The sequence below is a fragment of the Corvus hawaiiensis genome, chromosome 11 (assembly GCF_020740725.1).
Source record: "Corvus hawaiiensis isolate bCorHaw1 chromosome 11, bCorHaw1.pri.cur, whole genome shotgun sequence".
NCBI classification, from domain to species: Eukaryota; Metazoa; Chordata; class Aves; order Passeriformes; family Corvidae; genus Corvus; species Corvus hawaiiensis.
In genome coordinates this window covers 16,855,168-16,881,469 of record NC_063223.1, presented here as the reverse complement: position 1 = coordinate 16,881,469, position 26,302 = coordinate 16,855,168, and the positions used below count along the sequence as shown (strand labels likewise).

General features: G+C 37.7%; 1 protein-coding gene across 16 annotated transcripts in view; it reads left to right on the top strand.

Moving 5' to 3' along the window:
* CACNA1D (calcium voltage-gated channel subunit alpha1 D) overlaps positions 1-22,497 on the top strand; it is a 172,003-nt gene extending 149,506 nt beyond the window's left edge. For 13 of the 16 annotated variants that reach the window (XM_048315149.1, XM_048315152.1, XM_048315146.1 and 10 more), the window contains 9 exons: positions 147-277; positions 10,945-11,061; positions 12,563-12,927; positions 13,224-13,250; positions 14,144-14,293; positions 15,293-15,456; positions 18,187-18,308; positions 18,917-19,237; positions 20,261-22,497. In XM_048315149.1, the coding sequence (XP_048171106.1) occupies positions 147-277; positions 10,945-11,061; positions 12,563-12,927; positions 13,224-13,250; positions 14,144-14,293; positions 15,293-15,456; positions 18,187-18,308; positions 18,917-19,237; positions 20,261-20,554 (1,691 nt within the window). In that variant the 3' untranslated portion in view covers positions 20,555-22,497. The remainder of the gene's footprint in view (positions 1-146; positions 278-10,944; positions 11,062-12,562; positions 12,928-13,223; positions 13,251-14,143; positions 14,294-15,292; positions 15,457-18,186; positions 18,309-18,916; positions 19,238-20,260) is intronic. The other 3 variants (XM_048315151.1, XM_048315159.1, XM_048315155.1) reach the window with 2 other exon arrangements.
* The last annotated feature ends 3,805 nt before the right edge of the window (positions 22,498-26,302 follow it).

Here is a 26,302-nt window from a genome sequence, read left to right as displayed (position 1 = left end):
GAGCCTGTTGCAGGCCCCGCTGTTGTAAGCTGGAAGCATAGTACTTGTTGCACCCATCACATTTTCCCCCCCAAATCAGATGTGAGTGTACAGGCTCTTGATAAATGTGCTGACTTGGGAGAGATCTGTCTGGTCTGTTCATTTAGATGATGAGGTAACCGTGGGGAAGTTCTATGCCACCTTCCTGATACAGGACTACTTTAGGAAATTCAAGAAACGCAAAGAACAAGGACTGGTGGGGAAATATCCTGCGAAGAACACCACGATTGCTCTGCAGGTGATTTTTTTAATGTTTTTAACTAACCATTTTGTGAGCTTACTTGAAATAGCAGGTAGATGAATATTGATGATTGTGCAATGCTGCCAGGATTTTGTTTAGCTGGGACACTTTTGGCCCATATTCATCAGCAAAATAAAACCTAATCCTGCTATTCTGTCTCTAACAAGGTAAGTGCAAAAACTTATTCTCTATGGATTACCCAAACAGGAGCAATGGTTATAAAATTTCTTAGCAGGTCTAGCTGATAAATCAGTCTAAAGCTGCTGATTGGGTGTTGGATAAATAAAGCTCTGAGCTATCATTTATGTTCTTTGTTTTCCTTTAACTGTTCAATTTCTTTTGTTCCTACAATGCTACAAGCCAGTTCTCAGGGAACTTCCTACTGTGCATTGCCTCATAGTAAAGAGGTTTTTATACAGTATCATTTTTCTTAATTCTCATTGTTCTTTTTCTTTTCCACTTATGCTATCATGAAATATCTTCCTGTTGTTTTGATATTTGCAAATTCCGAATTCTGCATCCATCAATTTCTTTCATAGGAAGTAATATTAACATATGGCATTAATGTCACACACTTCTGTCTGTCTCTTAAAACAAGCTATCACATGGAAACCAGGACAATATATTTGGCCTTCTGTCTCTCAACAGGCCTGCAGCCACCAGTCCATAGAGTACACATGATCTAAAGAGCAAATTCTGACAACTTCTTTCCACTGGTACTCTTTGTAGAATGAACTTTGAAACAGGCAAATGGAAAGCTGTTCTCAAATAATTCCAGCCATCCTACACTGCACCATTTTTATTGGATTGGGACTTTGTGGATTTCAGTTAATGATTAGCAGTTTGCTACAAACTATATCTGTTTCTGATAGTTTTTTTATTCTGGTGCCAAAATTTAGGAATATGTTGTGAAAATCCCTTTCTGAAAGAGGAGAATTGTGTTAACTTGATTGAGATACTGTGTGTTAAAATCCTGTTGGTTTGTACTTCAGTTTAACAGAATTATCTTTGCCGTGTTAAGTGGGTAATTTGTTTCATTCCCGTTCCCTAAGAATGTCTTTGCTGGCAGCTCTGACTCCCATTGTGTTCTGAATCACCACAAACATAAGAGATGCAACAAGCAGGGAAAGATTCACCACAATTCTTGCTATTTATTTGTGCCCCCATGGCTTGCCAGGGTTGTGTGAATTGTATTTGCATACACAAAGGAAGAGAAAATTATTGGTAATGAAACTGATAAAAAGGCTGCAAACAGTTGAGAGGGAAGTGAAAGATGTTGGATTTTTAGGAAGGACTTTTCAGACTTCTTTATTGCAGAATCATTTGAGCATAAGGAGGGCTAAGCTAGTTTTGAGCCTCAGTATTGCAGGTTTCCTCTTGTGTTTTTGAAGCTGCACACATAACAATGTAGAGAAAACCACTGAGTTGTCAAATGTGAGCTTTCTCTGTTGTTTATTATCCGACTCTGCTTCCTGTTCAGTGACAAAGACGGAGGGCAACATGGAACTGGAAAGACTCAGCTCTTCCTCTCTCCTTAGGCAAATATTTTTCAATTCAAAACAGCTTAAAAAATGACCATGAATCTCTGCTAGAAATCTGCAAAGGCCTATGGGATTTGAGACATGGAACTTTTTGTCTGATTACAACAATGCTCCCCTGGTATTAATATGAGCCAGGCCAGTAGATGGGAAGATTTTTGCTTTCTTTTTCCCCATTTTCCTCTTTTCTGCTTTTGTCTTTCTAACAGATCAGTAGAAACCCAACTTGATTTTTCAAATAAAATGGAAATACTGTTTCAAAGAGACGTAAAACCTGTGGTTGGAAAAAAGTCCCAGTCCAGTATATAAGTGAATAATATAATTTTAAACTGGAAGCGACAGCACATCAAATTCAAAGTCACAGTGCTTTGTTAGTTAGAATAATTAATTATATGAGGAGACAGCTTTAAAACAGAGCTGGATATCTTTCTAAAAGAGATGTTCTGCTTCAACAAGGAACTGATTTCTTCTGGTCAATGACCCTGAGAATAGTCCTGTGGGATATTTTATATGGAATTTAGTATAAATGATCACAGAGAATCTTTTTGGCCTTATAAAGTATGAAAATCAGGTGTCTCCATTTTCAGCCTGCTATTCCATGCTTTGTCCAAAGCTTAAATGCTTGTAAAATTTCAATGTTTTCAAAAGCCTTTGTTCTTATCAACCATTTCTGGTAGCATAAATTATGAGTATATGATCCAGCCTGTGTCTCAACTATAGAAATTTTGTTGGATGGTCTGTGAAAAGCTTGTACCTATGAAAATATTATTTCTTGGAGAGTCAGTAGCTGTTTTTCCGTTTATTCCCTTAAACACTCTAGGTGAACTAATGTTTGCATATCTCTCTGGTAAGCAATATACTAAGAAAAGCAGAAATGTGCAGTATCACTCAGTCATCCAGTTTTTCAGGGAAGCTGTGGTGACTGTTATGTCAGTATAGCAGAGCTGCCCCAGCATTAATTAATCAAACATGCAGCACATTCAATATTGCAGCACCTGACTTTGTTATGAAGACATGAGTGGAAGAGATGATACACAACAGAAAAAGAATTTTTCAGCCTTCTCTCTGGAGGGAAAAATTATCCTCAGCTACACCTGAGTTCCTGACACTGAAATCTGACAGTAAATACAGGACCTTTATTTTTGGCTGTGTTTACCTTTTCTATTGTTTTGAGAATTTTCTTTTTGAGATTAGAAGCTTCCTATAATCAGAGTGGGCATGTTACTTCAGCAGCAGTTTTCTATTAAGTTTCTCTAACTAGATAAGATTTTACAGCATCTGGTAGTCAAGGTAATACCACTGCAAACAGCCCCTGCTTTCTGAACTGCTGGACATGAGAGCAGCAGAAACTGAACTACATCTGGCTGCAATTTTTTGAGCTCTGTCATTCAGAACCTTTCTATACTAGGAATTGCTTGCTTAGAGCTTTAGATAAGATGAGGAAAGTACTTTTACCAGGCTAATAAGATCTTTCCAGCTATCTGATTCTTCTATTTGTAAAGAACGAGAGCAACAGTATTTTCATATTCTAGTTTGCATCTCACCCCACTGCAGAACAGTTGTCATGCTGCAAAGTCCTTAGGCAAACCAGCAGATAAAAGCAAGGTCACCTGTTCCAATTTGTGTCAAAAGCCATATGAGCCATAAATGCTCCTGTACTTCTGCTGATATCTGTGGCTTTCTCCTGGGGTGAATGAACTAGTTAATTAGTGAAGAACATGGTTCCTAAGGATCTAATAAACCCTGCAGTTCCTGCATTATTTAGCCTGGCTTTCCTTATCTCCTTTTTTTTTGCGAGAGAGGAAGAAAACAACCTGCTATCAAGATTTAAAGTCCTTTCCTAACCTTTGAGTGAAGCATAAGGTGAGTTACAGTTTTATAATCCTGCTGATTCTTACAGCTGGCCATGTCACACTTTCCTGCCTTCAGAGAGTAAACAGCCCCTGTGAGACAGAAGGCTCCTTGTCACAGAATGTGTTTTTATTTACTGTGTTTTAATTCTAAGGACAACTATTGAGAAAAAATTAATGGATGTTGCAATTTTCCTTGTTTTATGAGACTGCAACAGCCTTTTTTTAGCATAGATCACTTCTTTGCCCTCTTATTCCTCATTCCTCACGCTTACGTGGTATTTTGTTGGGGTTTTGAAGGCTGGGTTTTTTTACAATAATTTCATTCAGTATTTTGAAGATATTGAAGGGAGACCCTGTAGCTGTCAAATGGCCTAAGGCCCAGTTTTTCCAAGGGAATTACACTTACCTTTTTTTTTTTTAAACTAGTCCTTTAGTTATAATCTAGGATATTAAGTTGAATGCCTTGCTTTTACCTAAAACTTTTAAAAACATGTACTTCTTATGCTGTTGTCTCATTGATGGGAATGACTTATGTTAACATAGGCAGAAAAGATGTGGAATAATTTAAGAACTTTTACATACAAAATAAAAAAGTTTTTAGAAACTGCTAAGGAAAATCTCCACAATACCACAACTAGAATTCAAGGTCATATAAAGTAATGTTTTCAGCAAGAAAAGCACTTCCAGAAAAAGTGTAGTATGAAAGACAGGGAACCATCCACACTGTCTTTAGTTAGCTGAAGAGAATTGCATTACAGAGAGTAAAATTCTGTGAGCTCAGGAAAGTCCAGTGAGGCTTTCTGGTGGTCTACAGTAGTTGTGTTAATAAGTTCTGTTTCACCAAGTGTGGGAATAAATCTTCCCTTGGAAACCACATTGCTTAGGTAAAGATTCAGTCTGTGGACTCAGGAAGGCAGACTGACCAAGGAACATGTGTAAAAATACTGTTCTTAGAAGATGTTATCTTCAGAGAGACACACAGAGAGCATTTGTTTTCAGGGTGAATGAACACTAGAATATACAGAATAGGGTTTTTTGTCATTAAGACTTAGGCATTTTAACACATTGAACTGAAACTTGCATCCTTTGCCTGAGTTTTGTTTGGTAATATGAAACCAAAACTTGTGAACTGTGTCACATGAATGTCCCTGGCAGCCCCCTCATGTTTACGGGCCAGAACCTCCACCCAACTGCAATAAAGGAAGCAGCTTCTTCTGACACTGGATTTGAGATGTGTTTGGTACAGAAGAAGAAACAATGGAAGTTTGGGTTGAGTTAGAAAACTAGAGCAGAGCTCCCTGCTAAACTAGATTTGCTTCGTGTGTGCCAGAGCATGCAGCAGGCAGGAATTCCTCTTCTTACTCCACAGTAACTTCATTCAGGGTTTTTTTTATTCTGTAGAGCTCAGGTTTTCCTCAAGGGTGTAGCATTTGCTGTTAGCCTAACCCAGGCTGCTGTTTGGGTACGTGTCAGAGAGGAGGAAGCAGCTTAGAAAGTGAAGAGCATCTCAGGGGACTGATTTTCTGCTCAGGCTGTTAAGCCAAGGAAGTCTTTCTGCCATGAAATTCCAAATTCCCCCTCACTCAGAAAAGGACACTTCAAACGATAACCAACAGCAGTTTGTCTAAACTTCCATACTGTCACCAAAAGCATCTTTAGAGCTGCAATAACAACATCACTTGGAACCCCACAATTTGTCTTCTGCAGCCCCGGGGGAATTCACCCCCTTATGAAGGTAAGAGAACAAGAGGAAATGAAATGAAATGAAATGGGTGACCAGTTTGAGTCAGATGTTTAGGTCATTTTTGTGGTGTTATACATGCCCTGAGGCCACCAGAAAAGAGGGCTTCCACTGCCTTTCTTGTGCTATTGACTGATACTTGCAGTGACAACCAATACATTTTCTGGGTCAGAAGGAGTTGTCTTTGTGTAATGATGGAAACTTGTATTGAGCCAAACAGTGGTCACATTGCTAGTAAAACAGATGTTAAGTGAAGCATGAACAATTTTAATTACTTTCATCTAGCACAAAGAGGGAATGAACTAATTACACACAATTTTTCCTATGGAAAATACTTACTGTAAACTATGGAATGCATCTGTATTTCATACTTATTTATGTGTAGCTCTCTTTGTTAGTACACACAAACAAAAATTAAAGGATATTTTCTTTCACATGCCAGGTACACAAAAGCACTGATTTATAGAGCTGAACCTGATTTTGGAAACATGTTTCAGATTAAACCAATTATGCTTTTTTCTCTCTGCAAATGTTACAAGTCTTATTAACCCTGCAGTAAACAGTAATAGAAAAGGGAAAAAGCCAAACTCTCTGGTAGGCATCAGCTGAGGGGTTAATTTGTTGCTCAAGTTCCATTTAATTGTGCTCCCATGTTCATGTGGTGTTCACAGAAGGGCTCAGCTCGAAGGCAGCCTGGGCTGGCTGAGAGCTCAGAGCTTTTGTGCAGCTGCAGCGCAGCGCATTCAGCGCTGGGAGCTGGGCTCTGCCAGGATGGATAACTCTGGACAATCAAGGCTTGACTACTATGTCTCTTATGTCCACTGCTATAGTGTAGGTTATTCAGCTATTTTTCTGCATGCTTGTTTCCTTTTGTAAGTAGTTCTGTGATTGTATTCTGTTCCTACTAACCTCAGTTTATTTTTATGTTAAAGTGACAGTGTATCTCTGAGGTTTTTTACTCTTTGTAGTTTTCTTTGCTCTAAAATAAGCAGATAGTAAAAACATGCTCTTTACCTATAAATCTAATGGTTGACATGAATGTTTTTAGAGTCATAGGCTTCCAGGATTGTGAAGCTCTGAAAACCTAAGTATTTAGAATTAACGTTTGTGCTTTTTTCCAGTTCTAGTGAGTTTATATAGCAATATACATAAATATACATCATTGTTCTAAAGTCTGTGAAGCAAAGCTTGCCAGTGTCTTCCAATTCCTGGTATCACTCTAAGATGCCTCAAAAGAGGGACCACTGGGTATTTTACTGACTGGAAATAGTGTAGGTGACAATGATATTTTTTAAATAAGGGTATTGTGCTTGCACTTCTTAAACTAAGCTTAAACTGCAGCTATATGTAGGTTGGACCATACCTTAAAATGATTTTGGACTGAGTTTAGGTACAGAGAAAATGATCTTTTTGTAGTTCCAGTATTTATAAGCATTTGAATGTTTTTCTGAAAATCATGACTGGAGTCTTGAATTATACACGGATTTCTTAATATAAGACATATATCTAAAATAGTGTTACTCTTTTATGCATGCTGTAGATGTGGAAAGTTGATTTAAAATCTATTTGGCATTTGTTAAAAGCAGTCTTCTCAAAATATTTACATGTTTAACTTTCAAATGTTTTGGTGCGAGGTGCCTTTCAAGTCTCTTAAAGCATATATCTAAACAACCTGTCTAGGTGTCTTTTCTCACTGAGGGTGAGGGACTCCTACAGTTCTGTTATTTCTGCTTTTGAAAACACATCTGTACCACCTCAATGGTGTGTCAGAGACAGGGGCATCAGTCATTGTCTCTTGAGATGCTATTCAGGACCCATCACTGGTGTATCAGTGATCAGCCTTGTTCCATCCTGAAAACATTGCAGGTGCTGTTGTCCCTCCAGAGCACAGCTGCACAGAATTACCATGTTCATCTGAAGCCATTCTGTGCATTTATGGGAAAGCCTAATTAAAGACATGCTTGGGTTTCTCATGTAATTATGTTGCTCAACACTCTGTGTCACTGCTTTGCTAAGTAACCATTGGACTGATACTTCTCATCTTTCTCATACCTACATGGAAACAAGATGAAGCAAGGAAGGAATCAAAAAATAAATTTTGGATAAACAGTGTGTCTGAACAAGAAATAACTTCTTTTGCAAACTTCTAGTGAAATTTGTAGAACAGAGTTAGAGCCATGCTCAAGGACTGTGAGGAAGTAATTCCTGTATAACACTCAAATTTGACTATTTTTTAAAAGTCATTATAACCTGATGCTTCAAGAATGTGGCACATCTTGAATCACTGTATGTAATAACTTAAAGTCTTACAAAGTTCTATGGAGGGTAATAACCACCTTCTAAGAACTTCAGCAGTCCTAGTGAAAAAGAAACAAGCACATCTCTGGCAAGGGTAGACAAATCACTATCCAGACTCTCTTTTTTCAAACAGTCCCACCCGCTCTGCTTTTGCTTTTATCTCTGATTTAAATGTACAAGTTTTTAAAACCTCACAAATGGAGGACGTGGAGTGCTTCCACTGCCCTCTTGTGTGTTATAATGACTCCAGGGTTCTTGCTGGGTAGACTGAAATGTGCAATATTATGTAGGGAATGTGTGTCTGAAGGACTCTTCTTCCCTGTAAATTAAAGAAGAGATGTGGGGAAGGTTGGTTTGATATTTTGTGTGGTCTTTTGTTTAAGAGATCTTTGATTTGGTTTTGAAGTGCTTGAAGTTAAAGTCAAATGTTTGATCAGTCCATGCTGCCTCTTCAGTCTTCACAGAAGACATTGTGTGGTTCAAAGAAGGGATTTTCCTATTGACATAAAAGTACCAATTCCTGTGTTTTTACATCAGTCTCACTTTAGTGGTGGCTGACTGATCTCATGAAGAATTGTCTTATCAGTAAGAGCTCAGCATGAGCATTTGTCTTGTTTTGTTGTGCTCCTGTGATAAAAATGTTTCTTAGATGGCTTAGAATGCTGTTGGCTTGCACCAGGTAAAACGAGACAGTAAATGGGAGTCATTTTAAGGATAGAGTTCACAAAATTGTTGTAAGTTGTTCCAGTAGAGCAAATAAACTGAGGAATATTTCAATTCTGCAGACTGGTGTTGTTTGAGAGCTTCAGTGCTGGCTGAGTGAATAAAGCTGCTGGGTTTAGTGTAGCTAACATATACCTTTGCATATGGTCATCCAGGTTTTTGTCTTCCACTGTTGACTGTGTAACTGCAAGAGGTCTGTTACTTGGAAATGAGTATTACTGGAGAGAGATGAGATGAGATGATAAAGGCTGCCTGTTTTCTCTTGAGTAAAGGAGGGGTAATTCACCAAGAAGTAAGCCAGAAGGCAGTTGGAAATGTAATCAAAATTAAATTACTATTCAGTGTGTTGCTGTCAAACACATGGCTTTTCTCAGCTTCCAGGCATGTATTTGTGGGACTTTGTCACAATTTGGCAGACAGGGATATGAGCAAGTAGTTTTTGTCAGGGTTAAATTTTGTCTGATGCTGCTCTCTGACAGTGCTGTGTTCACAGAAGGGCTCAGCTGAAGGCAGCCTGGGCTGGCTGAAAACTCAGAGCTTTTGTGCAGTGGTAGAGCAGTGCACTCAGCCAGCGTTGGAGATGGGTCTCCTGCCCTCAGCCCCAGGAGATGGGCTCCTCGAGCGTGGCTAACTCTGCACAATCAAGACTTTGCTGTGTCTCTTATGTTCAGTGCTGTAGTGTAGGTCTATTCAGGTATTTTTCTGGATGCTCATTTCCTTATTTTAGTAGTTTTCAAATTGTACTCTGTTCATACTAACCTCAGGTTTTTTTTAATGTTAAAGTGCCAGTTGAGGTTTTTTGTTCTTTTTAGTTCTCTTTGCTCTAAAGTAAGCAGGTAGAGAGTGTGAAATGCAAGTGGCTCTTCTTGCTAATGGTCAAATAACTGAAATATATTAGCAGTCTTCTACTACATCAATACTGCCTTTGTTTCTGCTAAATAAATAGAAGCCTCTGAATACCTGTACCTTAAAGTGTTAATTTTGCTTCCCTTTAGCACCTTGAAAAATGATGACATTAGCAACCTTGCTGAGGTTTTGACTAAGCAATTAGCATAAGAAGTGGGAGAAAGCACTCCCACCATTCCCAATGTATTCATGAAATGACTATTGTATATTAACTCACTAGTAAATGATTTTTAGAGCCTTGTTCAATTATAGCATAGCTCTCAAAGTTCATTCCTCAGGAAGAAAGTTGGATTGCCAGATAGATGTAGATAATATGATTAGTCAGGCGCCTTTTTCAGGAAGTGAAATACTGGAGTGACTGAAACCTGAAGTGGAGCCTTTTGGTTCATCCCTTTCCAGGTTCTGATTGCCCACACTGCATAAATGCCATTTTTCTCCCCAGCAAAGCAGCTGTTTCTGTTTCGAGTGGAAGTTTTGAGTGTGCTCCTGGGAATGTGTAACGAAACAGCGTGAATGAGACCAAGCCATGTTTGGAGTCCTCTGAGGTCCCTCAGTTCCTTCTGGAAACACACAAAATTCTCTACACATCCTCATGCTACCACAGGACTATGCAATGTCAGTGTTGTGCCGGTACAGCCCTGATATCTCCTTCAAAAATGCTAAAAAAGAATAAATCAGGTTTTTAGATCGTAATCAAAAATGGAGCCAAATGCTGTGCATGATTTTTAGTAGTGTAAGTGTAGTGGTAGCAGAGGGTTAAACAAAAACATCTTGGATTTTTTCTGAACCTGAGGAGATAAAAGAAGTTGCTGGGAAGAACGAGGCTGTGTTTCTTGCTTCAGACTGTAACAGCCAGGGTTAAATCAGGAAAAATACCTCCTTTTTGAAGTAAGGCAGGCCTTTACAAAAGCACTGAGTTCTTAGCATGGGTATGACATCTCTTTCCTCCCTGATGTGCAGGTCTGTCCTGGACAGTTTCAGCATTATCCCTTCTCCTAAATTCTGCTTGTGGTAGCAAACCTGAGAGGAATATGAACCGATGTACACTGAGTCTCTGGTGCTGTAACTCAATGGTTTTCTGTCCTAAACTAAAACTTTAAACCAAATCTCTGCATACCACAGTGCAGTGCAGATGAGCTGGAATTATTTCACTGCTTTCTTTTCCATCTGAGCTCTGCTAAAATTGCTGTTGCTATAGCAAAGATCTCCTTGTGTTTTCTTTGTTGACACAGGCTGCAAACATGTTTTGAACATTAAATATACATCTCATTGAAATGCATTTTATTATAGTTCTTGCTGATTAGTTATACCTTTTAATAGGATTAATTTTTCTTCTATAGGGGTCCATAAACATCAGTGGTGTTTTAGTCAGTGTCTACACTGTGATAATAAAGACATGATCACCTCAACAGGGTTGTACTGGAATATTAATTATTATTAACCTTTTATTAATAACAGTAAAGGAACTTACAGCAGGATGCATCCTCTGTGGATGTCAGGATACAAAACCTGTTAATTGTCCTTTAAAATAAATTTAACACCTGTAATTAAAGAGCGAAAAAGAGTTTGCATTCCTAATGTATTATGGTATTGTCCTTGATTTAGGCAGGACTAAGGACACTTCATGATATTGGCCCAGAAATACGCCGAGCTATTTCCTGTGACTTGCAAGATGATGAACCAGAGGAAAACAATCCAGAGGAGGAGGAAGATGTTTATAAAGTAATGTCAGAACACAACCATGTGAATTGTTTTTTGTATAATATGAGAGTAAAGAATGACCTTATCCTTGAATATGAAATAATAGAATAATAATAATACTTTTAAACCCCTCAAATCAGGAAATATAAATATTTTATAAATAAGTATATTCTATGTATAAATCTATAAAAATGGTAGTATCAGGGCACTTGCATTTCTTCATAAATTTAGGAAGCAGTTCCTGCAGGGTGGTTCTCCTGCCCCTAATTCTTTCTCATTAATTCTCACTTTTTCTTAAGCAAATCCTAATAGAAGGCATGAACCTTACTGTCTCAAATTTTGATAGTGGCAAGGTTTAAACTGGTTTTAACCTCTGCAGTGGTAGATAGGAAGAAGAGAATGAAAGTCTATGCAAGCAAACCACAAGAGACATGGAGCTGCGTATTTTAAAATGAATGTGTTCAGTTACAGAGTTCAACTAAATATAAATGCCATTTCCAATCCCATGAGGGATATATAAGAATCAATCAGAAAAAAAGATTAGTTTTCCTCTTTATGCTATTTAGACCTAAATGGTGAACATGTAAATTTGGTGTTATAATCAGTCTGCAAACCATTTGTCAGCCAGCAAGAAAACTTATTTTTTCCCAAGCATTTCAGAATGTAAAATCGTGCTTCTGTAGGAATTACAGCAGAAGCCCCATAGCTTGCTACTGTCCTTTGCAAAAAGGAGGACGTGGCACTGGAGACAGTGCCCCAGCTGCCATCAGTAGATGCATTTCTCTGCCAACCATCATTACCTCCTGTCTTCTCTAGATTGAGCTGCAACTCAGACTGCTGTCATCCAGGACCCACACCTGGCTAGACAGGGAGGCTCCCTAACCTGGGTCAGGTGTCAAAGAGAGCTGCATGTCATAGTCATAACTTAGCACCTCATCCCCTCTTTCACCATCCATTACACTCCCAGGGCTGATAAACAGAAACTACTCTTTCTTGTACCTCTGTGAGAAGAAAGAATGGAAGCACTGGAGCTGAATGTTCCCTACCTGGGATTTGCTTGCAAGCTGTTGCATGGCACTCCATCCTGTCTGAGTGACGCCTGTTGCAAACTAGTGCTCCGGGAGAGCAGGAGAGAACTCCACCACAGTGTTCCCAAAGATTAAGCAAACACGTCTCTTCCTGAGGAAGCTGGTGCATGTTCGTGTACGGGAATCTAGGTTTCTCCTGTGTAATAAAATGTGGAGAAAGCTGGATATGTCACTTTTAGTTGTGTGGAAAAGAATAATGATTACAGCATACTGTTGATTTGACTCTGAAATACAATATTGTCATCACCACAATCACATCTTTGTCACTTCAGGAGATCCCATCTGAAGCATCATAAAATTAGAAAGAAAAATCACAGGTTACTTGAATTGCTACTTTTCTATGCATGTAGGAGAGAAAAGTTAGTTGTCACTGTCAAGAGTACGTTCTGGTAAGGTATCTGATATAATTTTTTCTTTCTCTTCCCCTAAAACAGAGGAATGGTGCCCTCTTTGGCAACCACATAAACCACATTAGCAGTGACAGACGAGATTCATTTCAGCAAATCAACACCACACACCGTCCCTTACATGTCCAGCGGCCTTCAATTCCCTCTGCAAGTGATACTGAGAAAAACATGTATCATCAGGCAGGAAACTCTGTGTACCACAACCATCACAATCACAACTCAGTAGGAAAGCATGTTCCGAACTCAACAAATGCCAATCTCAATAATGCCAACGTGTCCAAAGTCCATGGAAAACACACAAGTTTTGGAAATCGTGAGCGTCGATCTGAAAACGGTTACCGTTCACACTCCAGGACTGACCACGAGAAGCGTAGAAGGCCAAGCAGTAGGAGGTAAACTCACAAATATGTCTTTGCTTTTAAATGAATTTATAAATACACTGTAGGAAAATTAAGCTAAGTGAAATTAATTTGAATCTTCATTTCTGTTGCCTACTGGTGTATGAACTGTATTTAAAATCTAGCTCTAATGAACGGGAGACGCATAAAACTTCACTGGGGTTTGAAAGCAGCAGTTTTCCTTAAAGTGAAATCATTAGTTACAGCACAGACATTGTAATCACCAAAGAATTTCTCTAAATGACTTGTTTTAAAAATATTTTTCTCATTTTCATGGCCTACCTGGATAGAACACGGTACTATGAAACATATATTAGGTGAGTTGATACTGTTCTGGCATAATTGAAGAGGGCAGAGGAGTTTTTCTTCTTTCTTTTTTTCTTCTTTCCTTTTTCTTTTCTGAATTATCTGTACCACAATGCATATGCTTGGTAGCTTAAGTGACTGTTTTTAGATATAATTTTTCACTGCCTGTTCTAAAAGGACAAACTTCTGGTAAAGTTCAAAATTATTCAAGCCCTTTTGAAAGTCCAGGCAGGTTTCTGCAGTTTTCAACAGGCTAAAGATCACACCTGATTGTAGACCTTGTTAAAAATTTACTTGTCAAGACTGCAAAAACCACTGGTGTTAGCTTTGATAAATGTTAATATGTACAGTTCCTTTTACAGAGGACCCAAAATCTTTTCTGGTCTTATGTCTGAATATTTTCTAAGACAACTTTTAAAAAATAGGATCTGTTGTTTTAATTGAAGTGCATTGGTAAATGGACGTTCAGTGGTGGTTTTAATGTCTAGATTTGAATATCCATTTCAGATTTTTTTCTTTGAATACCTCAGTGAGAACTTCCTAGTATTTGAGCCATTTGGCAAGCTTCAGGCATTGGAGAGAGGCTGTTTTTTTCCAAATGGCTGAATGTAATCATGTGAAAACATCTTGAATGTATTTGACTTCACTGGGTATCCTTTTATTGTTTTCCTATTGTACCAAAAGGAGATAAAGGAAGGCCATCTTTAAGAAACAGATACATCATTCACGTTCTGAACTGCAGTGCTCGGCACTACTGTAACACCGCTTTCTGAACTAGAGTGTTGTTAATGCTTGTCTTTTTGTTTCCTCCTTTGAAGCACATTAAAATAACTGTGTATAAAACAAAAAACACATAATTGATATAAATAGAAAAAACCCAACCCTATTTGTTTGCTACTTACAGATCTGACACTGGTGATGTGCGCCGACCTACTATTCGCCGGGAAGAACATGAAGTCCAAGACTATTGCAATGATGATCATTATCTGGGAGAGCAGGAGTATTATAGTGGAGAAGAATATTATGAAGATGACAGTATGTTGTCAGGAAACAGGTGAGGAAATTTGTGAAATAAACTGTTGTTGTTAAATAAAAATATTTGTTAGATGAAATAACATGCAAAAATATTTCAGTATTTTAGGTACATAGATGTAAAGGCTTCACTAGGCACGCTCACACTGCAAATTCTCTAATGAAATTAATACTCTGCAACTGCTGAAATGTGAAATGATGAGTAGGAATGGAGAGTGTTCCAAAGATGGAATGTTTCCCTTCTATGGAATAAATTCAGTAACATCTCAAAAATAATCTTCACTTTTTTTCACTTCATATTTTTTTGTTTACAAGTCCAGACCAGAAGTAGAGGAATTTATTGCCGTTCTATCTTAGATCTGTAAGTGCATATGCTCAAGTGCCAGACATGCTTAATTCTCCTCCTCCTTCTCCTGCTATATGGACTACATTCACCAGCTGAATTCTGGCAAGATTGGCACCCTAATCTGCATCTTGTTGGTTTGCATATAAGCTGAGATTTGCATGAAAGCTAAATTTTACAGAATTCTCAGGTCATTAACTTTTTTGTATGATAGTTAGCATCAAGTAACACCCTTCCAAGATCTGATTTTAAACACGAGAATATCCAAAATGTAAGAGGCTTAAATCCATTCTGAGCTTCTGTGCTCCTGCACCTCACCCAGGGTTCTCAAGAGAGCATGGCAGGAGTAGAGTAGAGTATTTATTTTTTTAAGCAGTGTGCAACTGAGATGTTGCATTTTTCCTGCACTGGTAAGAATAAATTAATTGAAAATACAATTTGATTAAAAATTTTACCTGGGAATTGACTCTGTAACTGTACTAGCACAAAAGTATATGCCCACTATCTCAAAATCCTACAGAAACTGGATTTTAAATTTGAGTTGTGCAATTATAGAATGCAGAGTTTAATTATCTTGCTGGAGAAAGAGTAGACTTGAAAATCTTTTAGAAGGAAACGAATACACCCATTTACAAAAACTCCCTGAAAAAATATTTTCTTTATTGTTTTTTAATGCAGACATAGATACGATTACCACTGTAGATATCACTGCCATGAGTCAGATTTTGAGAGACCAAAAGGTTACCATCACCCACATGGTTTTTTTGAGGAAGATGATTCACAGCTCTGTTACGATACAAAAAGATCTCCTAGGAGACGGCTGCTACCTCCAACACCACCACGTAAGTACATTAAGGACAATTTGTTTGCAATTCTGAAATAATTTAAATGCATTCAGACAGATTCCAGCTTAAAAATGCTTCTTTTTAACTTGGATTTTAAGCATCTTATTTCAGATTCACGTTGGTACTTTGTTCTGCTATCTCAGGAACAGTGCTTAAAATTCTGTGTTTCTTCTGAGGGAGAAAATGTTTCGATTTATAGATAGAATTAGCATTGTCAACAAATGTTTCTTCCTATTTCTTTAATTTTCATTTCTTCTCTTCCTTAGATCTTTCCCTTGGTTTTTCCTTATCTCAAGAACAATATTGCTTCGTCTGTATTTCTAGAAGCTGTCATGGTTCTTATCTTGTAATTCTGTCTTTGTATGTTCCAGGCCATACTGCAGAGATTAGCAGTGCTAATCCTCTGGTGAAACTAGGCACAGACTCAAAATTCTTGGATTTTGGTCTTTGACCTCTGACACTTCACAGAGAGGAAGTACTTGGGGTGGCACTAGAAGTGCAAAAGCAACCTCTTTTTAAGGCTTTTTCTTGTCTCAGACATTCTCAAGTGTATTGAGAGAATTTTATATCTGATGTACAGTTTCAGACTGTTTAAAGGTACAGAAAGCTGTGGTAAAGGGCAGCAGCAAAATATATTATATAATAAAGGTAACATTCTCCAGCAATACAGCCAATATTGGATCCACACTGTAGGCACTCAACTCCTTATGACAAGACCAGCAATGCTCTCTGCTGTTTGGCTTTCTGACCTTCAGGAGCACAGGGGAAAAAGCAGAATGAGTCTTGCACCACAGAAAGTAAATAACTCAGATAAACAATAGTGAAGGGTACAGAAAGCTGCTGGCTGTCTTTCAGTAGCAGAAGGAAAAGACATCAGATGAAGGAGAGACTATGAAAGAAGACCCCTGTGCAGCTTTCTACAAGCTTTTCTGATAGCAGAGGAATTTTAAGCCAAAGAAATAGATAGATGCTTTGTACATCCATTCTATAGATTGCAGGAGAAAAATTTTCATATAAAAATTGTCTCAGGTCTGCCCATGAAAGCGCTTCAAGTGGAGGGTTGAAGGTTTCCTCTAACTGCAGTCTTGGAGATGAAGTTTTAATGAGTGTTTGGCAGTCATTCATTTAGAGGAAGTTACGCTTTTTATCTCACCTAAAGGAGACTAGATAAAGGTACTAGATAAGAGAGTATCTGATATCCTAGGATAAGAGGAACTAGTTCTGATCTAATTTGCGTAAGGGTAATTTAGGAAGCCCTTGACTTTCACCAGTGTAATGTCACAAGAGCAATCAGTGTCATACCCCCTGTCATAACCATTTATTTAATATTCAGGAAAAGAGTTGAGAGATTTCAGCAGCTCAGCATCTCAGCAGATTTTAAAAGAATCTCAAACCTATTATTTGTAACTAGTGTATGGGCTATTTGGCCTGCGGAAGAAGCCTTGATCTTCTCACATAAATAAAGGAGAGAGAAAAAAGAAAAAAAGGACGTGTAGCAATGCACTGAACAGTTCCTGCTAGCATCTGATTCAGTCCAAGTGAACATAACATCCAGTGCCTTGGCTGAGTTCTGCAGTCAGTAAATTGAGTTCCATGTCATTGAGTTCCATGTCAAGCTTTCTGGATGTTTTTATACCAAACTCATCACCACAGTATTTGAGCAGCTTCCAGAAGTATACTGAGGAATGACTGAGATTTTCTTTCAGCCTCTTCTCTGCAGAGAAGCATGTGCAAAGAAACATCTTGTTTTGGATGAAGGGACTTTTTGGGTAGCTTTTTGTTCACTTTGGTATTGGGACACTTGGCATACCAGGATCAGGAGCTAAGGCTTACATTCCTGTGTTTGGATTTACCATAGAGACAAGGGAGAGAGACAAAGTTTGCTTTAGTTGGACCAAATCACCTCATGGAGGTGCCTATTTTAGTTCAGTGGCTCTTTGATTGTTAGTATCCAACATGAAGTGTCTGTGATGATAACTGTGGGGTGCCATAAGTCTATGGCACTTAACACTCAGGTACAGTCAGGTTCTCTCCAGTGTCCCACTCCGATGCTTGCAGCTGTGAGGGTGGATCTGGATTCCAGCTGCAGTTCAGCATCCAGGCTCTCTGTGCATGCTTCCCATCATTCTGCAGGCTTTCAACAAGATCAGCCAAACATCTTGATTCAGTTCAGATTTCTACTTTTTCCTTTCTGTCATGAATAATACATAACAGCAGAACAGACACCATGGCTGATCACTGTCCTGAGCAACAGAATAAACATCAGGGATTGACAACTTGAGTTGACTTGGATGTGATTTTACATATTGCACATTGCTTCCAAGGAACTGGGAATTTCATATTTCCTTTGGGAAATCTTGTTCATTAGAATCAAGAATTTGAAACCGTGGGGAAGAAAGAAGAAACTCACAGCAGTTTATGGCAAAACTCTGCAGCTGAGTGTTTGAACCAGTCAGCTGCATCACACAAGCTTGTTTTCTGAAACAGCTGCTTTAAATTCTGTCATTTTAGTTGCTTCTATGATTTCTACCTAGGCCTGCTTTTGCTTATGTGATTAAGCTATCCTTTATCTTATAACCAGCTGCTTGCTTCTGTTAGCACAACTTGTTTCTTACGGGAGGATCTGTTTTTATTTGTATCATAGTTGACACACACTGGAATTCTGGAAATAATAGAATTTGAGGAAAAATATTTTGTTTTTCTAATGAATTTATGGTTTCCCTTTAGCACACAGACGATCTTCCTTTAATTTCGAATGCCTCCGCCGACAAAGTAGCCAAGACGACATCCCACTCTCTCCTAATTTTCACCATCGCACGGCTTTGCCACTTCACTTAATGCAACAGCAGGTAAACACCAACTCTTCCTTAACTACAAGTGAGTTACATCTTTCCAGTCTCCATACTGCACTCCTGACTTTCACTGTTGTTTGAAGCAGTACCGGTGTATTTGTTGCTAGAGAGCAACCTTCTCAAACATCGACCTTGTACAAAACAGAATGAGCCTGTGACTCTCTGAGTGTCCACAAAAAGTCACCATGCCCTAAGGAATTTTGACCAGGACTGCATAATACAGCAGCTGCTATTAATCTTTGTCTATCTCAACTCCAGTTGTGACAATTTGCAAGTACAACATACACACCTTCTGAGGCTCAGTGCCCACCTTGGAAAATGCTGACAGCTTCCTATCCTGTTCTGGACAGAGGAAATATTTCTATATTTTGTTTTCTTTATTATATTGTATAAGCAAAATGAGTAAAATGGAAAAAATACCATTTTGTCCTGTCAATTTGCCAATTTCAGTCCTGTTCCTTTTTTACATGGCTACTACACATCACAAAATGTTAACTTTGCACAGCTGCTGCTTGAAAAATTGGTGTGAGCTAACTGCTGAAGTGAGAAATGAGTATAACTGAGCATTTGAAATCACTAACTTCTAAAATCCTTCCCTTTACCAGGTCATGGCTGTTGCAGGTCTGGATTCCAGCAAAGCTCATAAACATTCACCGAGTCGTTCGACGCGTTCCTGGGCCACCCCACCTGCCACGCCTCCCAACAGGGACCGTTCCCCCTATTACACCCCTCTGATCCAGGTGGACAGGGCTGACTCCACAGAGCACATGAATGGCAGCCTGCCTTCCTTGCACAGGAGCTCCTGGTACACGGATGACCCCGACATTTCCTACCGGACATTCACACCAGCCAACCTGACCGTCCCCAATGACTTTAGGCATAAACACAGTGACAAGCAGAGGAGTGCAGACAGCCTGGTGGAAGCGGTGAGTGCTGCAGGAACCTCTGAAGGAGCCAGGAGTGTCTGTCTGTGCTGTTTTGGGGTTAGCTTGTAAAAACATGTAATTCAATTCACATCAGCTCTCTGAAAATGCTCTGAAATTTTTAGTTTTATAGCCACAAAGTTGTTTTAGGTAAAGAGGGGAATTTATTCATAGCTGTCATGTAGTAAAGGATTTCTACTGAATCCAAATCTTCACATTAGTGAGAGATTGAACAGACAACTAAAGATACTTCAGAATTTTGAAATTTAAGTTTTCTAGATGAGGATCAGTTCTGAAGTATCTTTCCACAATGGCAATAAGGAAGAGATGATGTATATGCCTTTTCTCTCTGCTGTTTCTATAGACATAAATCCCCATTTTTGCAGTAATCAGAATAAAAGATCAAAAACTCTGTGAATCAGGGTACTAAATGCAGAGAGGAGAATAACAACTGCAAGGATTGATTTGTAGGTGTACTAAAAGAATGTTAAGAATTCCCTTTTATATTACAAAAGATTTGAAGATAAAGTGTGTGCAGCATTTCTGAATCATAGTTACTGTTGTAGCTTCTATCTATCATTTACTTTCCATTGCTCTGAGCTAAACAACACATTTTGTTACGTTTTTGCAGGTGGGAATTCAACATCTCTTTTCCATGTCCTCTAAAGTACTGAGAACATATAAAATTCTGTATTCCAGGCAATTGTTCTAACTGCACCATCTGAGATGTATTAACTGTTGTCTTTAGCGTATCAGCCTGATGATTGATGTTCAGCAAAGACTACTGCCAGATTTCCAAGGAGAAGTGTCAGATGCACTGCAGCACCACTTACATTTCACACATCATGGTGTACTTTGGAGATTTTTCTTTGTTGATTTAATTGTTCTTTACCTGTACAGTTTGGCAGTGGGTTGCTCCAGTGATTCAGCAGGGGGTTTCTAGTGTTTTCCATGAATAAGCAATGTTGTAATCTGTCTGTTCTGTAATTCCACTGAAATTCTCACTCTCTCCCCTCCATGTGCCAGGTACTTATATCTGAAGGCCTGGGAAGGTATGCAAAGGACCCTAAATTTGTTTCGGCTACAAAACACGAGATTGCTGATGCATGTGACATGACTATTGATGAGATGGAGAGTGCAGCAAGTAATCTTCTCAATGGAAATATCAGCAATGGGACCAATGGGGATATGTTTCCTATTTTAAGCAGACAAGATTATGAACTTCAAGATTTTGGTCCTGGATACAGTGACGAAGAACCAGAAACGGGACGATACGAAGAAGACTTAGCTGATGAAATGATATGCATCACAAGCTTATAGTATTTAGCAAGGAAAATGTTCTAATAACAGAAAAAGTGCCTCATAGTTTCAAGATGCTAGGCACTAGCTGGAGTGAATAACCAATCCAAGTTTTGTACGAGTGATGTCGCACCTCAAGGAAGCCATAACTAATAAATTTATTATCTCCAGGTTGCCGAAATGTGATCAGAGCTGCAGTAGGTCAAGTCTTCTCCCACAGAATCTTCAGTTCCTCTGTAGGAATAAGGTTATTTTGAAACTAAGCAGATTGTGACAATCAGTTTTTTGAGGGCTAGAGCAGGATTCTGAGGTGTACTATCTTGCCTGTCTTTCAACCTTGTGCTGCTGTCCTTCCTAGTGGAGCAGGATTTTGTCAGTGACAATGTCTGTATAGGTCTGGCACAGTATTGTGTGGGAAACAGCAACATGAGATGAGTGATGACAACCAATAAATAATGTCATTACCTCAGTGCTCAAAGCATATCAGCTACCCATTGCATATCCATTCTAACACTGTTTTCAAACTTGCCTCCTGATTTCCTTTCTTAATGCTCTTCTAAAATACAGTTTGTCATGCTCTACCTGTTAGAGATCATTGGAAGAAGTTGTTATATAAAGAATAATCCATCATATGTAACATCAGTTTACATAGGAAAATATCATTCAGATGGTCTGTTTTATGACTATCACGTTAAGGGCAAAATATACTGGAATAATTGCATTCTTACTAATGCACTTGCAACCAGGTTATAGTAGAATTAGATAAGATAGTTTGCTAAAAATTATATAGTAGAAAATATTGTAAATTAATTGTAATATACAATGATTTGTATTTGTAAAGAGATGTTCTATATTTTGTAATTATTGTACCGTAATTGAACTGCAGCAATATTTATGGACCCTAATTATTGTAACTCTCCACAGAATTCTAGATAGAAGTATTTTTACTTGGAATATATAGATCTATAGCGTAAATATTTAAATAGAGCCACCTCTTAATGTAAATCTCTTTTTGGGATAAAGTGTCAAGTTTGAACTTGGCAACAGAACAGATTTTTTTTTTTTTAAATAATTGAGACAAAATAATCTCTCTGCATAAGGGATGCACCATTGACTACTCACAGTCTTATATTTGGAAAGGTAAAAAATTTAAACTAATTTCAACTTTTTTTTTTTTTTTTTTGACTGAAAAGTAAGGTCTAATTTTATTTTTTTAATAATCCCATGCAAAAAACCCCAAACCCCAGAAACTTTGGCAAGTTCATGCCTGTATCAAGTATTCCTGGTCACGAGACAATTAGTTTTGACAAAGTGTAATACCTACATACCCTAATTTGACACAGGAAACACCTTGGGCAGAAAATACTTCACAGGTGAATGAAAATGCTTTTCTTCAGTACTACTTTCTCTTCTTGGAAAGAGAAGAAATGTGATCATATGATTCTACACAGAACCAAAAACCTTGGTATAAAAAATGTATTATTTTATTGCCTCTACCTTTCTGTTGTTCTATGTGTACTATTTCAAAGATTTATTTTTATGCAATCAAGAGAGGGCTTCGATATTGTTCACAATGCAGTAAAACCCTGAAATGTCTTTGAGGCTGAAATGACCTTGGAGGATAATTAAAACACACTGAAAGCTACTGTCTCTTTTGTTAGCACTGGATAACAATGACTTGTTCTAACAAGTTATCTTATCAGGTTTTACCTGTAGTTCATATGCTAGATAGCAATCCAGTTCACATTTTTACAAATGTGATGTTTAAAACATGTCAATAAACATTTTGTACATAATGACAGTTTCCTATGAATAGCTTACAGACTTCCTCTGAAATAATTCTTATTTCAAATGCCAGGATAAGATCTTAAAGGTTTGTAAATTATTTCTTGACCTACATCATTTTGTATTAAAACAAATGCAAAATGTTCTTCAAAATAAAACTGTGTAATAATTTTATTATACTTGGGAGTCCTTTTACTAATAATTTTTCACCAAGAAGTTCCAAATGTTAAATTCATATTGCAATGTTTTAAGAATGGGAGGGAATGCATGGAATAGGGTATCATTCTACAGCATCACATCATGCAATTCTTTTATGAATGGTTGCTGTTACCCACAAAAAAATAAAGCATTTAGAGTATTCATGTGCAAAAGGGATTACTACTTCCCTGGACACAGATCTCTGGAAATGATTAGGAAAATTTGACTAAAATACCCTGAAACATCTAAATAAATTTTCCATACAGTCTTGGGAAGCTCTTGGGTAGGTTACCCAGCAATACTCACTTTGTTACACTTCCCCAGCTTACAGAAACAAAATCTGGGAGGCCAGAATGGAGCTAAGGTCTACCTACTGTGGTAAATCCACATCTGAAAACCACCTTTAAGGCAACTGAAGTTAAAACTTAAAAAAAAAAAACAAAAAACAATAAAATAAAAGGAAAAGAATCTCAGACTTGTATTTTGTCCAGCATGGATGTTTGATAGCACATCAGGTTTGGCAGACTGAGCAGAGTGACAGGGTTTTTTACTTAATGATTTCTCCAAGGAGACAGAAAACAATGCAGACCCCACTGTATTTTCACGCTCTGTCCTCAGCTTTTAATACTCTGATGAGAGACTCTTTAAGGTAGATAAGCAATTTTATGAGAGAACTGTTTGCAAAAATAAACAATGAAGAAAATTTAGTTACAGACCATGTTCTATGATTTAGGGGAGAATATCTGTATAGATTCAAAGAATACCTGTTTGGTTTTCCTACAGAAATGTGTGGTAATAAGTAATCAATATATGCATAATTACATGGTAATTTTCACCCTTAAAATACTACCAATCATAGTAATTACTCAGTACAAAAAACCTAGAAGTTCTCTCAACAATTAAATCATCATTTATAAGACTCCGAATTTGTTTATATCTGTATTTAATGAGAGAAAATACTAGTAAAGAGTTAAACACTGGTAAGTATTCTACAGTGAAATAAATCCACTGAAAAAAAGGAAATCTATAAAATATATACATATTTGAAGAGTATCTTTTTTTTGAGCTTGGATGACAGAAGAATTGAGACTAAAAATTTAATAGTGTAATAAGATGTGCTTGTGTTCTCCTTCTTCATTTGAGCTATAATCTAAAAAGTAATTACTTTTATTATTATTTAATGATATATTCTATATCTCTATTCTATATTAAGTATTTAATATATTTATGCTTTTATTATTCCTCAAAATCTGTTTTTATGCTTATTTTATAGAAAATGCATATTGCAAGCCCACTTTTCCAGTGTTCATATAGCTGCCTAATTTGATTCCAGGCCAACTGGATGCAGACACACTTGGAAAGATTTTAAGGTTGTGGTGTACAAAATCTTACATAAATTAAATACAATGCAATTGTATTTATTCAATGCACTGCTGTTTTCTGCTGCTTTTAAAAGCACTTCTCATACTAAAGCAGCTTGAACTGAAATGTGTGTACAAAAAGAAATGTTTTTGGTCACTTTTCATTCTTAATCCCATTGTGCCCAGCCAGAGACCTCCACTGCCTGGAGCATCTGTAGCAAGCCATTTCTATGGAAATGCTGGTGTTCTCTCTTGCAGTACCATTGCTGGTCCAAGCCATGCTGGCAGGTCTAGTAATTCTTGCATTAAACAGCTTTTACAGTTAACTGGTTTCGAGCACATAATATATTATCTGTATATTTCTAGAATTTATATCTGGGTAGAATTGGGAATAATCACACTGAATTATTTTGTTAAATAGGTAAAACTCTGTGTTCTGCAGTCCAATAAGGTGTAAAAGACGGTTAATTTTAGCTGAGACTGCCAGTGCTCCACAGGGCAGGTTAGAATATCCTGGACCTGTTCTAAGTACCCTTTAGCACACTTGACTCTGCTGGAAGTCAGAACAATTTTTAACAGAAATTCAATATCAGCAACAGATACAACACAGGAGAAACTAATGGGAAATTGATGTTACTTAAAAATTTCCCCAGGGCAACAAACCCTTCAGCACTGCATCAAAGGAATCTCATGACAGAGCCTCAACATTCTTCAGCAGTGAGGCTGGAATTGATAAAGCAACTGCAGTTCACAGCAATGAAAATGTCTAAGTGTTTAAAAGGGGAGGAATCTGTGAGGTGTCTGTGGATGCTTACAACTGCAAGAAAAGATGATGTTTCAGAAGAAATGCCTGATTATCTGATTGCTCAGTGCAGCAATGTCTCCGTGAACATAAGACACATGGATACCTAACCTTGCTATTTACTCCTCTTTTTAGAGCTTGACATAACAGCAGAGGAGAGGTCTGTGCTTGTTCAGTGGTAAGTTATGTAAGCCAGTGGCTAGTTAATCCTCTGCAGTTGCATAATAACAATTTCCACCTTGCATGCCTAGAGTGGAAACCCACGTTGTAAATCTGCAAATGCAGGAACTTCCGTATCTCATCTTGCCAAATTGCTGCCCTTCTCAACTGCACAGGACTGTGGTAAGTATATATTACTTAGAGTATCTTTATTGTATTCCAAATGACACTAGAATTTACTGAATACCTTTAAAAAAAAAATCTGACAGGAGTAAGTGCTGAAAAAGAATGATTTGCCATTAGGAGGTCCAGAATGTACAGTCCATGCTCTTCCCAAACAGTTGCACCAGATGAATTGTTTCCTTAACTGATCAATCACCTCTGACTTGAAATATTCTTGTTCTTCCCCTCATTTCAAAAGACTGCATCACATACATAGAAAGGGTTTACCTGTCTCCTTGTGGAGCAGAGTTCACTGCTATCATCCTCCATCTTCGGTGGTTTTGGTTTTCTTTATGCAGATGCTCTAATGAATGAAGTCCTTTCCCTCAGCAGGGCTTCCAATCAGTGACTTACTGAGAGCAGCACCAGGTACAAGTATCTGCCTTAAACATCTGCAGTTGTCCCTCCAGCCAACATCTGAGTCAGCAAGGTTTTCTACAGTCTGTTAAAATGGTGTAAAATTCCTTTCTTTTTCTTCTGAAAAAAGGTTTATTCTGTTTGCCACAAGTCCTGAGCAATCCTAGGCTACAGAAGCTTTTACTTTATGATTTGACATCTGCTTAGTCAGAAACTACTTTAGAATACTTAAAAAATACAAAATAATCCAAGGATTCAATTTTTCAGTGAGTTCAGTTTCTTTAGGTTTCTTTTAAAAAATCAGTACCTGGAAGTTATTTTGACACCAAAACCAGCCATGAGAGTTCAAGTATCTTACACATCTGAAGATTAAAAACCCAAAGATTTAAGTCCTAACTTAAATATAACACTGGTTCAGTGAATAATATTTATCTTCTAATTGTAAAAGACCTCTTCCCATATTATCAAATCTGACATTATATAGCAATTTTGAGTAGCACTTCATTTAAATATAGTTTGGCTGCAATTTTTCTAAATAAAATTTGAGCAATAGCAAGGCACCATTCAGAATATTTACTGAGAAATATCTTTAGCAAATAATCATCTGAGCAAAGACCAGTCACTTTCTGGGTGTTCTAGGAAGTGCAAATCTCTTCCTGCTAGAGTAGTACAAGTAAATCAGCTTAAATTGTGAGCAGAATTCTACTAAGCTCCCTGTGAAAAAAGGCAAAACAAAACAAAGAGAAATTCCAATTTTCCAGTAGATTTTTATAAGTATCAACTCCAGCTCTGCATGTTTTAGATAAATAAGTTTCCAATAAATACAATGTATGTCTTCTCCCTGAAAGGTAGAGACTGCTGAGTTTAGCAAAATCTAACTTTGAG